Source organism: Cimex lectularius, unplaced genomic scaffold, assembly GCF_000648675.2.
Source record: "Cimex lectularius strain Harlan isolate CLEC.00 unplaced genomic scaffold, Clec_2.1 scaffold5, whole genome shotgun sequence".
Lineage (NCBI taxonomy): Eukaryota > Metazoa > Arthropoda > Insecta > Hemiptera > Cimicidae > Cimex > Cimex lectularius.
In genome coordinates, this window is record NW_019392993.1 from 2,117,630 (window position 1) to 2,132,441 (window position 14,812).

At 35.7% G+C, this 14,812-nt stretch overlaps 1 protein-coding gene across 1 annotated transcript in view; it reads left to right on the forward strand.

Annotated features, from left to right (window-relative positions):
- LOC106666271 (paired box protein Pax-6-like) overlaps positions 1–13,537 on the forward strand; it is an 89,394-nt gene extending 75,857 nt beyond the window's left edge. Inside the window, exons 5-6 of the mRNA XM_014393353.2 lie at positions 6,608–6,813; positions 12,338–13,537. Coding sequence (XP_014248839.1) covers positions 6,608–6,813; positions 12,338–12,700 — 569 coding nt within the window. The 3' untranslated portion in view covers positions 12,701–13,537. The remainder of the gene's footprint in view (positions 1–6,607; positions 6,814–12,337) is intronic.
- The last annotated feature ends 1,275 nt before the right edge of the window (positions 13,538–14,812 follow it).

Consider the following 14,812-nt stretch of genomic DNA (forward strand, 5'->3'; position numbering starts at 1 on the left):
AGTTATTACGATTTTTAAAAAAGCACCCCTTCAATAATTACCCAATTTACTTGCTCAAAGCAATTAAATCCGCTACTATTAACAGTTTCCTCTAAGAATATTTTTTTAAACTGGTTTATACATAATTAAAATAACCTTTTAATTGTTTTAAAGGAAAAACTTTCCAAGTCCAATTTTCGTACTTTTGGTAACTCGATGGCGTGATCTTCTTGAGCGACCATTACATAACCGCTGCAATTGGTCGGCCCTCCTGAATATTTAAAACCCCTCTCCGGAAAGAAATGATTGGGTTATTTCTGTATAATTGGCCTACGCTGGCCCCCAACTGGGAAAATTAACGAAACGATTCACACAACTGTAGGTAACTACGAAGAAATTACTAGTTCGTTTAGAAAAAAACCAAGAGGTGATTTGGGCAAGTTTGTAGGCATAAAAGCGGTTTTTTGATTGATCGGTTTATGCTAATGAATGATCATAAAATGTTTCTTTTGGATCTGCGTATATCCACTTATTCACAGTATTCTCTACCACCTCTAAAATTTCTCTCCATTCTCGATACAGCATCAATCACAACTAATCATTTTACTCCCTCTGACAAATTTATTACACTCCTCTGCTTTCTGTTGGTCACAATGTTGCTATTTTTATATTCTCATTGACCAGTCCTTCTCTTGAAGATTAAATTCATAACCCTAAATATTTCGGTAAAATCTTCCGAGCTTTTTATTATGTATTATCATTATGAGAATATGATTCTAAATGTGTTTGTTTCTATCATTTTTCAATGGTTCTTTTCGGCTGCACTGCGTACGAGAGATGAGCCAGCAATACCTTAGGATTGTAGCCCTTGAAGATAGACAGTCGTTTATTCATAAAATTCTTGTGTAGTGACGAAGCTATGTAATAACAATAAGCTTTAGAGCATAACTGTCAGATTCATATTGTAGATTGAAACGTTTCATACTTGTGCTAACGCATCTGAATGGAATAGGGATAAAATGAAGCCAATATGTACTTCTACTTACAGTCACGATCGATCATGCTTACCTTCACCGCTCAATCGCCATTTCAAGGTTTCTGGTAGGTTAAACGGCCGCACTTTGCATGCCAGGGTTGATTTGTTTATTTAAAATTGTCGATCAAAATGCAGCACTTCTATCCGACCGAGGTTTTTTGCTTTTATGGCATTTTTCGAGCATAATGCGCTCAATTTTTATACATTAGTGATTTAACCTTACTTATGTTAGCCCAGCATAAGAAACAAGTCTTAAATATTTATGCAAAACAGAAAGCTATTATTTCTTCAATACGTGCTCACCATTCTTTGAATCAATTTGAAATTCTAGGTCAAATTTTTGTCTATAAAGATAATTGACCGATAATATTTTTATGTTCAGGAATTCGATAGATTGTGATCATTGATTCCAATAAATAACAAACACACGCTCTCCGACAGTTTGCTTTTTTCTTTATTTATATCTTATTTTTTAATTGTGTTCCAGTTATATCCTTTCAATTTTATACGTTTTGTAAATTAGTCAAGGCAAGTGTTGTAAAATATTTTTACAACACAATATTTATAAAACAGCAAGCCTACCAAAAATTACCAAAGCAGGAAATAGAACTATTATACACTATGTTTCTTAAAACGAGGACCTTTTGATAATAACTCACATGAATCCATTAAGGCAAGGAAAAAGGGCACCTTCGACTGTAAAACTGTAGTAAAATGAATATATTAATCCATATATGTTTAGTGGTCAAAATTGACCATATTAATTGTATACCATATTAATTGAACGTGTACAGGCGTTAACTCACCTGAGGAAGGATTAAAATAAATCCGAAACGTTGTGGATAAAAAGTGGTTGTGGTTTTTTTGAGATGACCTATTTTCCACCTACAAGAAGGAAAAATCATAAGTCATATTAATTATTTCAATTAAGTACTCTCTTTATCTAAGGTCTTGATCGAGATGCAAATAAACTTAATGTTAAAAAGAAGCCAAATTTGGGTCATCAGTGGGACCACAACAAAGATAATACAAATGCACCTTCCTCCAGAATGACACTAGTTCTAAGCTCAGCGTTGGGTATAAATCCAAAAATTTATTACTGGGATATTCAACAATGATTATTGTTGGTACCACTTGTATGATGGCCAAAAACGTTAGAAAAGAAGACACTTTTCACAGAAATTTGGCATTACCGTGGTAATGCATACTTCCCTAGTTTAAGTAGTTCAGAGTGCCACCAAGATGGACGAAAGAGCAATTTTAAGTACAAATGAAATAAAACCTGAATTAAGAGATAGCCTTCATAAAATCCTAATAAGGATAAAAAATAAATGAGATAGCCACAAAAATGTCTGACAAATCAAATTAAAAGAAAATAGTTATTCAGGTATCGTGAGATGCGGTCGGGTGTGATGTAGGTTTCAGAAAAGCATTTTCTATATCGTGCCAACGTTTCGATCTTTTATTAAGATCATCTTCAGGGCTCAAAGTGTTTGTCTTCTGTGTAATTGTGCCATCCTTGCGTGTCGTGTTGAGAGTGCCCGGAGGAGGAAACCTACATCACACCCGACCGCATCTCACGATATCTGAATAACTATCGATTAACGGTCACTAATCTCTACACATTAAAAGAAAATTTGGACATAATAGATTTGGAAATTTTGGAAGAATAAAAACACTGTAACTAATGGTCTTTTAAACAGGTGGACCTAAAATTGAACATTGGGTGGGGCAGGAAACAAAGGCCCAAATGTTGACATAACAATCTCTGTGCATAGGAAATACTTAAAAAGGGATTAAAAGATGAACATGTGTACATGTTCTCAGATAAGCCACAGCACTGAAAGTTTTAGACTCCCCCTTCAAATCAAAGCTGATCTGGAAATGCCTTACATATCTCTGACCTGAGATGAGCCTTTCTCTGACTCCAAGAAAATCGAAATCACGTAACTCTGACGAAGGAGGTAGGGATAAAGCCAACGTAAAGGTTGATAGACTATCAAAAACAGGCAGCAGCTCTCACACCCTTTGTACCAAAAGCGCAAATTGGCACGTCCAAAGCATACTCAAAGCGGAATTGAACAAATTAAAGGAAAAGAAATCACCACTTTGGATGAATTCACCAGGTGTAAAAAATCAAAGAAGTTCTTCAACACTGCAAGTATCTAACTGTATCAAGTCTAACTGTATATCAGCAGGAAAATATTAAAGAAAATAATATTTGTATTCACCATTACTCATTCAATTACCACCTTAAAAGTATCAAAAATTGACACAGAAACTGATCGATTCTGTTGTGAAATACCAGAGATTTCGGAACATCACTGTATTATTGTAAAGCAGCCCAGAAACTGTACATCTTCGAAAAAGCAAGAATGGGAAGAGGAAACCCGAAAGTGCTAAACTACCTCAAACATAGCGCACTTCCCGGAGAATGGAAATAAAGAAGGGAATTCCGCAATCAATTTTTAGTTCTCAGTGGAAGAAGGGAGTCTAAACTAACCAGTGACCCTGGAAAAACATTACAATAAAACATATTCAAGCATAACACTAAATTTGGTGCAACTAATTTAATATCATGCAAAAATCAATTTATGATGAAAGTATTCGATCAATTATTAATTATGTATAAATACTTGTCGGATTATGAAGAGCTGATTATACATTAAAAATGCGTGTTCGTGTTTGTGGTTTTACATTAAATAACTAGGTTTTTTCACGAAGGTGAAATCGATTATTATGTTAAATGTTTCGCCAGCAAAATGTGAAAATTAGGTCAATTTTGTCGTGTTTTTTTTTTTTTTTACTATTAAATCTCATACTTTCACTCAGATCTGTCCGACAGTTTTTTGTTTTTCCATTTCGATAGGTCACTAAAATGATGAGTATAGAGCACAGTAGAATGTCAAAATCCAAATACAAGTAAATTATCGTTTCTCTTCTGCGAATGGTTCCTTCCAAATTCTAAAAGAGATTTTTAAAAATACTAATCCTGAAATATATGAAACAGCAAGGTAATTTCTTGATAGATTTCCTCTTGAGGTCTGCGGAGTGTTGAACCTTTAGTTTGGCCGTTTCCGATCACTTCCCGCTGTTACGGTCTGTCGGATACTGCTTTTCGCCATTTTCAGTGAAACTATCAATGCCTACTCTCCTCATGAACAACCATATTATTCAGAAATTCACTAGTTTTCGTGGTCCGCTTGACCAATTAATATCTTTCAATTAATTAAGGTTTTTAGTTGAGATAAAAAAGTCAGTGTCACGAGCGAGATTCGAACCCACGATCTTCGGCTAGATACGCCACTGCTCTACCACTTGACCTATCGTGACTTCGATCCACTCGGACACTAACGTCCCATCTCAACTCCACCTTTTGAATTTTCCCCCCTTTTTTGCCATTTTTCAAATGTCGTGTAATCTATTTGATTCTCGGCGACAAATGAAATGGCCACGGAGAGCTTTAGTAAAAATATACTTCATTTAACTTATTAAATTCATAGTTTTCGTGTTCTGCTTGACCAATTAATACCTTTCAATTAATTAACGTTTTTAGTTGAGATTAAAAAAGTCAGTGTCACGAGCGGGATTTGAGATGGGAAGTTAGTGGCGTGGCCGAGTGGATCGAAGTCACGATAGCTCAAGTGGTAGAGCAGCGGCGTATCTAGCCGAAGATCGTGGGTTCGAATCCCGCTCGTGACACTGACTTTTTTATCNATTAAGGTTTTTAGTTGAGATAAAAAAGTCAATGGCACGAGCGGGATTCGAACCCACGATCTTCGGCTTGATACGCCGCTGCTCTACCACTTGAGCTCTCATGACCTCGATCCACTCGGACACCAACTTCCCATCTCAACCGCACCTTTTGAATTTTCCCTCCTTTTTGCCATTTTTCAACCTTAATTAATTGTAATATATTAATTGGTCAAGCGGACCACGAAATTAGTGAATTTAAGTTTTCGACAAATTTCAAATATTTTATCTCATGTTAGGTAGTTCGATCTCTAATGGGAGTTTCAATACTCGAGTGTGTTGTCAACTTTTTTCGGTAATGATTTGATAAAATATACCAATTAAAAACGAAAATGGCCGGCGATCACATCCGGTACAATAAAAAAATTTAATCCACCAAAGGTACGTTCATACAAAGATAACGCAGACCCAAGAAACTTTTCCCTCACGACGTTGTGAAAATAGACTTGATATAGCCACAACACTGAAGATGGCAAAAATACCAAGCTTATCTGACAGACAAACACATGGGGTAGGTAGGCATGCCAAAATTATCGGAATTGATCAAACGCTAATTTTACTTAACAACCCTGTCGAACGTTTTGACCTTTGAAATGCATAATTATATTGTATGTCAGATATTGTATCTCACAGTACATCATATCATATTTACATTAGAGTATAGATACATTTCTTTTGATACGGAAACCCTAGGTAGGAGGCATAAGTTTTCGAACTTTTCGCCGTTCCGTTACGAGATATTAAAATGTCACACCAACTGCCTGGTGATTATACGAAAAGAATTCCTCTTGCTAGCCTATTAGGCTAATAGTGGAATTACAGGGAAGTTTAATAACCGGCTTTCCCCTCGGAGAGCAAAGAGTAAGAAACGTTTTTACAAATCCACACCGCTCGACCCGCCCAGATTTCACCAAATGGTTTAAATGACAAGGCGACCACTCTTGGTGACATGACATTCCATCACGTAACGGCGACTTTTCGATGCCGGCGGCTCCGAAAGACCGGCGGATTTGACGACCGCGTATAATTTGCAGTTTGCGGCGGCAGTAAGTTCCGCCCGGGGTGAAACGGGTCCCCAATAAACCAAACTGTGCCAAAGGGATTTTGCCGGCCGGCTGTAAAATAAATAAAAAACGAAGGGCGATCGCGTTCATAAAGATATGCTGCCGGTGTAGTCAGCCTGGAGTGTACTCTAGTAGCTACACAACTCACGGCCCGAGTCTTGAGCCTACTTATAAATTTGTCGTGTAGATGAAGTGTTATGGGATTAGTCCGGCGTTATAATCCGGTTCGACGCTAACTCATGACTCAGCCGTAAATCCAAAAGCTTTGACTAAAGTCAACGTAAACTATGGACCCATTAATTCATATAGTTCCTGTACATTTTATTCTTTACGCTCCTCCATTGCAAAGTCGGTAGTATAATATTCTCCCATTTTTTATGACATTTCTCAATATTAATAAACGTTCTTCGGGTTTGGTCATATTTATAGTTCCGGTTAAAATATGCCTTCATTATTCCCACAAAACCACCTTTTTATATAAAAGCATCTATTTACCTAAGAAAATACTCTATTTTTTACTTATTATAATTAGGGACCGGATTTCTGTTATTTCATATAATTTGACCTGACTAATCCTTAAAGTTTATTTTGCATAAAAGATTGCATATTTAATTATTTTATTTGTTTATTTTATGCTGATACTTAATTACTTTCACATTAATAACCATTTAAGTTTGTTATTATTTAGCAATTAAAGTAGCAATTAAAGTATCTGATCGACTGGATTTGAATTTTACATATATACCAATATATATTTTCCAACTTCTTTTTCCAGATGGAGACGGGAGCGGTAAGGACGACGAAAGCCTCGGCAGTGGCGGAGAAGGGTCAGAACAGCCCAAATTCAGAAGGAACAGGACGACATTTTCCCCCGACCAATTGGACGAATTGGAAAAAGAGTTCGACAAAAGCCATTACCCTTGCGTTTCGACAAGGGAGAGGCTAGCCGCCAAAACGTGCCTTTCCGAAGCCAGAGTTCAGGTGAGAAAAGTCCTAATTTTTTTAGGTTTTTCACTACGCGAAGCAAAATACGTACATCGTACACAAGTTCGTGAACAGCACACGCATACAGTATTAATTATAACCAATTTAATCAAGTCGGACAAGAATATATCCGAGCTATCTTACCAAAAGTACTTTGTAGTAACAGATCAATCGGCCCAAAATTCCCACCGACCAGTTACTATACGCAATATCATTAAAACTCTTCAGGTTCAACAAAACACAAAAAATTCCGTTTGTATGGGTAAGGTCTCACTGAGGAATTAAATTCAACGAAAAAGTGTACTCTCGCTAAAATGGTAATAAATCACGATAAAGCCTCTTCATTTAAAGCCCCATTTATTGATATATATTAATGGTATGGTAATGAGGATACTAGGAAGCGGGGTTTGTGCTCTTCAAGCACTGCAGCCTTCTGGCTTTATGAACCTTCCTATTTCCTTAGTTCAGTGCAACAGATTCAATCCTTCTCCTTAGAGGTATCAGGTCATTGACTATCGCTTCTACAATTTCATTCCCTAGGTTAATTTCGTATCTAAGGTTAAATCTCCGTTGAGCTGTTGCTTCGCATTCGAAAATGATATGGGTGGCTGTTTCCTCCTCCTCATTACATAATCTACAGAAGGGATCATCGTTATATATACCCATGTTTTGTAGATATTTTCTCAGAGGCCAATGAACGGTTAGTAGTCCTACACTCCACTCAGTCTGGCCCTCTCCATTTGCAGAAGTGAGTTTGCCGGTCTTAGTGAGGGTTGTGATATATTTGAAACATATAAAAAAGAAATTAGAAAGCCTAGGTTTTTCTCTAGTTCCAGCAAGGAATTTTTTTTAATGCTACTAAGTATCATAAAGGCCATATGGTACCATAAAGAACAAATTATTAGAACCATGTGCAAAACAATCTGCAGAATCCGGGTAAATCATGGACTTGTAATGCCTATTTAAATAAAATTAATATTAAGGAATCGTTATCTTTTGAATATTGTTTGAAGAGTGAATGTTGCATTCACTGGGGAAAGGGGAAATTTTTATGCAATAAGAAAGATAAAATTTCGTTTTTAATTATGCTCTTTTAATTACCTACTTTGAATTTTATAATCAAGCAACGGCTTTACACACAAATTTGTCCATACTTCGGCAGAATAACCATACAGCTTAGAAAAACAGTTTTGAGTTTCGCGGTTGGACAAAACACCCAAAAATAGAAAAAATTAAATGTACCTCAGCAGACATATGTAAATAATATTGGAATTTACAATAATCGTGTAATTTTCGAGCAGGATCGAAAGGAACGATTTTTTTATCAATATGACAAAACGAGAGAACGTGTTAACCATTTTTTTTAATTATATTAAAATTATTACATTTTTAAATGCATTTTTTCTCCTTAAACGAACTATTTTGAGGGTAAACAAATACTAAAATTTAATTAAAATTATATTCCAAAACGAAATTGTTTAATTACTTTGTAGATGAAAAATGAAGACAGCTTATTTCAAAAAATTAGAAAAAAAATAATTTTAGTAATAGTTTCGCTTTTTAATTAGTCGGAATTTTGTTATGTCATATAATGTATACGTAAATACCTTTTCGTTTATTGCTGTTTTTAATATGCAAGTAGTATTCAACTTAAACTTAACGAACAAACAAAATAACCCACGGTATTTTGTAAGCATTTTAACAGTCGTGAGGCAGATAAATTTCATTATTTTGAGCAAGATTCGCCTTTGAAAAGGTGAACTGGATATTGAGGGAACAATTTTGTCTCATCGTGTTTATAAATTGAAGCACTTTTTCGTACTGAAAAATCAACTGAAATCGCATGCGATGGCTTTCTTTGCAGGAATCTTTATACCACTGAACCCACTATCTAAGCCAATATTAATTTCTACGGAGACAAGTGGTACTAGTTTTCAAAACTTAATGAAAACAAAAAAATATTAGTATTATTTAAGTACGTTCAATTACTTTTGACTTCTTTGGAGAATAAAAAACATTGACAAATGTTATAAAAAAATTTGCGATATATATCGTTATATTTCACTAACTCTATACAATATTTCAATTCAAAAACTGATTTGATTTCTTGTTCAGGCTACTTTGGCAGATGTTTATATCATCCTGTGAACGAAATTGGTAAAAAATGAAACACTGGAATATATATTACACTAAAAATTAGCAACAATGAAAATATTTTCCACACATTTTTCAAAAATGTTTTCCACTTTTGGCTCACTGTGCGGCGTGCTTCAAGGCTCACTGGGTCTGACTATTGATGGACCTCGAAGAAGTCCTTCGAAGGGTGTGGGCAGATTAGGCACATGCACAACCTTCCCTGGAGATCCGCATTTCAATGCTATGCAGGTGGATTCCTTTCCCAGAATCTGAGAAGCCTGGGGGTTCGTCTCGTCTTCGTGGTTCGCGTCTGAGTCGTGCGTGTGTATGGTTGTAGTTCCACTAGACCTATACAAAACTATTTGTTGTTTAACTATAATTCATTTGTTTAATCTTACTGCTTATAGATTTTACATAGCTTAACGACGTTAATTAATCACATTTGAACTGCCTATTGTGTAGGTCTGATTGATTAAAGACTTATTTTAAGTAAGAAAAACATCTCGCCATTTTTTCTTGTTACATGTTATCTAATAACTATCGCTTCTGTTTTGTTATGTCTGTTGTATAGCATGGATTGTGAGGACTTTATGTTTTAAGCTAGGATAGGCGGATAGGCACAGGAAAATCATCAATATGCTGTTAAGAAATAGTTGTTACGGCTGAGACAAGTAAAATGATTAAAATTAAAATTATCCTGAACAAAATTAAATTTAAATTAAGACCGATTTTCACACGGATATAACAACTGAAGATTACATCACTAACCATGCCTTGTTTCAGCCCAGCAATTAAACCCTCTTTTGGTCCCCTAGAAAAAAGTTAAAATTTCTGAAACCTACGTCACACCGGACCGGATCTCACGATTTCCGAATAATCAACTTAAAATTTCAGTTTGTTTCAACAATATCTTCGTACAAATTTCACCTGTTGCGTTTTTTATTATACTGTAATATACTACACTGACAGGCAAAAATTCCACCCTCTTGTAATATAACTTGTTTTGTACATATTTTTATATATTAATCAAAGTTTCACGTTCTAAAACGTTTAATGATACAGTTCAAAAAAGTTTTAAAAAAATAAATTGTTAAGGAAAATGCAAAAAATTAAAATTTCAATACCGCGTATCTCCTCCTCTTGCCTTAATTACATCTCGATGAAGCCTCGGCCAACTTTCTACCAGTCTGGAAATGTCTCTTTGCTGGAGGTTAGCCCATTCTTCACGAAGAGACATTTAAAGATCGTGGAGTGTATCAGGAAGTGATAGACATGGTCTTATTTGTCTTTTGAGGTCATCCTATAAATGTTCGATGGGGTTCAAGTCTGGAGAACGGTTTAGCCAGGCTAAGATCCTGATGTTATGCTGTTGAAGGTACGTTTGTACTATGCGAGCGATAAAGTGGTGGCGCGTGGTCGTCAAAGATCTTCCACGAACAAAAACCAACTGTGTGCAACTCTCCATTGAAATTCCCGCCCACACCATCACTGAGCTACGTCGAAAAAGTCGGCTCTGGGAAAAATTACAGGGTTCGTACTTTCATCGCCTTCTCCACACTCTTTCACTCCCATCTGTACACCGTAGAGCAAATCTACACTCAATTGTAAAAAGTACAGCAGACCAATCGTCTAAAGACCCATGGCTGTGTTCTCGAGCAAATGTGAGCCGTGCAGATCTGCGTGTTCTGGTCAATTCTGGTCCTCTTACGAGGCTGATTTAATCTTCTTCGGGCAGTGCTTTCAGAAATTTGGACACCTCAAATTTCCTGGAGCTGATGAATAGCTTGAAAAACGGTAAGATGCCGGTTTCGCGAAATTCCTAAAGTCAAAAAACTGTCATCCCTCTTACCCTAGGGAGTCCAGAACCGGACCTTCCATCGAGGTCCCATTTTCTCAAAAACTCTGAGTTTCTTAGGGAACTCGGATGGCAATACCTAATGGAACATCCAGTGCCACGCCACACGCAGCATCATCAGCACTAAGTGGCATCTTTAAGTTTAAAAATTGAAATTAAGAAAATAAAGACGAACATTAAACAGTTTATTACTTCAGAATTCAAATTTTTTTAAATTACGTAAAAAGTAAACGTTGAAAAATCCTTTATCCTTGCTTTGGATTAAGGATTAAGTATGTTTACCTCTAATTGATAGTCCCAATTTAAAACATATCATAAACAAATATTTATTGATAAAAACAATGAGACAAACTAAGGGCAGAATTTTATTTTATCGAGAGAATAAAACAATCAATTGGGTGGAATTTTTTGCCTGTCAGTGTATTAATCGTGTATATAATACAATAGGGGCGTATTTGGCACACTACTGGTTCTAATCTCGGCACAGCCCATGCATTTTTAATTAAGAATAATATAATAAAAGCGTTATGGAGAGGTTTGACCCCTCGACAGGGACCGCAACGGGTCGTCATGACAGAATTGACTTTACTTTCTTTTTTTCTTTCGTTTTCTTGAACGATATAATTATTAATTTATTTTGTTTTTATTTAATTAAGGTTTTTACTTGAGGTAAAAAAAATCAATGGCACGAGCGGGATTCGAACCCACGATCTTCGGCTTGATACGACGCTGCTCTACCTCTTGAGCTATCGTGACGTCGATCCACTCGGACACCAACTTCCCATCTCAACCCCACCTTTTGAATTTTCCCTCCTTTTTGCCATTTTTCAATCCCGCTCGTGCCATTGACTTTTTTTAACCCAACTAAAAACCTTAATTAATTGTAATATATTAATTGGTCAAGCGGACCACGAAATTAGTGAATTTAATTTGTTTTTAATATTGATCGACTGAATGTGAGTCATATAAATGTATTCGCTTTTCAACTGAAGAAGATTTATACGAGCCTCCTTAAATTCTAGTATCCTACTGGGAGACGACGGAGGACCGACATAATTATTGACATAGATTTTAAAAAATTTGTCCAAAAGATATTTCTCTCTTGAAATCCATTTAAATGGTCATCCTGGTTGAATCATTTAAGCTTTTACCGTGTCGACTTTAATTCCCCATAATTGTCAATTGTTAGTTTTTCCGGTGTGTACTAAGCGTGGTTTTGTTGAGGAAACAACGATTACAGCCATAACGATATTCGTCACGACAGAGAAGAAAAGACGGCAAAGGTAGCACGATATCATTTTCATTTCCAAGAACAAAAATTAAAAATATTTAATGAAGAATTCTATTTTAAAAGAAGAAATATAAATTGTTAATATATGTCATTTTAACAATGAAAAATAAGCCAAAAATTTATGTACAACGGCTTGACCAAACTCAAACATTATTAACAAACTTTTTTATTCACTTACAGAGCTATCTCTATAAAAATAATTTTATGAAATATAAACAATGCCATGTTTTTATTTTCAGGTTTGGTTTTCCAACCGGCGAGCAAAGTGGCGGAGGCACCAAAGGATGAACGCCCTGAAGTCGCAGCAAGGCTCATCCGGTGCGAGCGGCGAAGAACGCGCGGACTGGCGTTCCATGGGCGGCGAGCACTCGGCCTTCAAAGCGCCGGCCCAAGACGACCGGCTTTCCGAAAGCTCCGAAGAGATCAACGTGACCGACGACGAAAACAGCCGGGGCTTAGGAGGACTTCATTCGCCCAACGAGAGGGACTTGAGAGCCTCGATCGAATCCTGGAGGGAGATGGCCGGACTCCCAGGACTCAGAGCCGCAGAATCCCAGCAGCCCCTACAGTTAACTAAATATCCAAGAGATCGAGTTCCATGAAAATTACAAATTATAAACTAATTCTTTTTATAATAACTAACCATTTTATTCTTGCAATAGAAAATTACGAATGATCTCTTCATATATTACATTTCAATTATAATGGGCCTTTTTTTAAATAAATTATAATCATAATTATTATTATCAAGTATCAAATCATAACCTCTCATGCAATCTCAGAAATTATTTATCAATAAAAACGACGTAAAGTTAAATAATTTAATTACACTAAAACGTGTGATGGTTCTGGATCTGAAAATTTAAAAAAATGCCCGTTATAACATGTTCAGCCCATACCAATTTTATATATAGCTTTAAAACGAATTGTTAAACACCGTTGTCGTTTCCTAACTGCTGTCGCGTTATAGAACAAATTGATATTTAGTTTTTCATTTTGTAAATTGTTGTACATTATTTTTTCATTATCGTAATAATTGTTATGTGATATTGCATATAAATATATATATTTATTATAAAGCCTCTTGATTTCTATTGTCCGAGCCGTTTTGTTAATGATTCGAGAGAACATCAGGACCAATACAAAAAACAAAAAAACCTGTAAATACTAGTGTGGTGCTTAGGACGGCTAGAACTTACAAGATTGAAAGATATTAAATTGTGTTTTTATTTTGTATCTAGTTGATTACAAAGTCACGCCTGTAAAGCAAGTGATTATTCAAGCAAGTAGCCTATTCGAATTTTCCCTCTTTAAATTTGGTGTTCGACACTAATTGTTGTTTAATTGCAGCCTATTGTTTATATTTTCTGTAATTATAGGTAATGTGCAAATGGTAATTTATTTTTTATTGTTGCAAATAAAAAGTGAATGGTAATTTATATCGTAAACATTTGTATGTCATATCCTTTTTCCCCTTAAAACATAATAGATGTCGTGTGACCGTACATGGTTCATTCTTCTAGCTCTTTACTAAAAAAACAAGGTCAGTTTACAAAATATAAAACATAACAAAATGTTTATTTATTGTTTACATCTATAAAGGTTCAGCGTACGATAATTTCTTAAAGTTGTGCTTTTTATTAAAAAAAAAAATTACGACCTCTATCTTTTGTATTTAATTGAATGAACAATTTTTCTTGATGCCTGCAATACTGTATATTTGGAGTGTCTTTTCCTCTTGGTTTTTGGTCTACCATATTCAGTAGTTGACAGGAGTTTTCCAATGAGTACACTTCTTTTAATTAAAACCACAACCTCGACATCAAATCTCATAATTTGATATTTTTATAGTTATTAACTATGAGATTTCATCAGAACGATCTCAATAGTTGGTAGGTACCATTCTCCCTGAGTACATGCTTCTTCTGGGGCTAAAACTACGACATGAAATTTTACAAGTTTACTGTTATTCTATTAAAGCCCACTGAGAAGACACCTCTCCGTAATGGGTATCCTACCAGATCCCTTTTGCCGTTTTTTCGAAAAAGAAGAAATGGCAAGCCACTACCTCGCAGAATGTGATAGGTATGCTAGGTCTAGATTTGAAACTTTTGAAGAAGAGGACATCACCAAATCACTCCCAGAGGTAAAATGGTCCAAAATCTTGGGGTTTGTGAACAAGTCCAAGAGGTTTATGCAGGACACGTGAGCCGACCAAGTCCCGGACCTTTTAGGGATGGGGTACGAGTCTACCCAGGCATTTAACCCNAGTAATCCTGTAAACGTAAACAGAATATTTTATATAGATTTTTTTTAATGAAAACTTAAAATCCTGCATTATTTTCCGGACAACCCGATAAATTTTGAGATTTCCTCTTCAGGCATGGAGGTGGTGAACCTGTAGTTTAGTCGTTTCTGATCATCGTGGTCCGCCTATCCTCGCTGCTTTGTTCGGTCAGACAGAATCGTGTCTGAATCAAATTCGTCATTGCGCTATCTTCACAAGTTCGTCGTTGGGTATATCCTTTTTTTCAGACTAAAACCACAAACTTCGACTTGTAATCTCATAGCTTGAAATACAGTTGCTACTTCAAGTAAAAATGAGAAAGCTTAGAATGGAAAGTCTTGCTAATTTTAGTGGAGTTATAAACAATGAGATTTCCTCTTGAGGTATGGGGTTGTGAACTGTAGTTCGGTCTTTTCTGATCATTTTC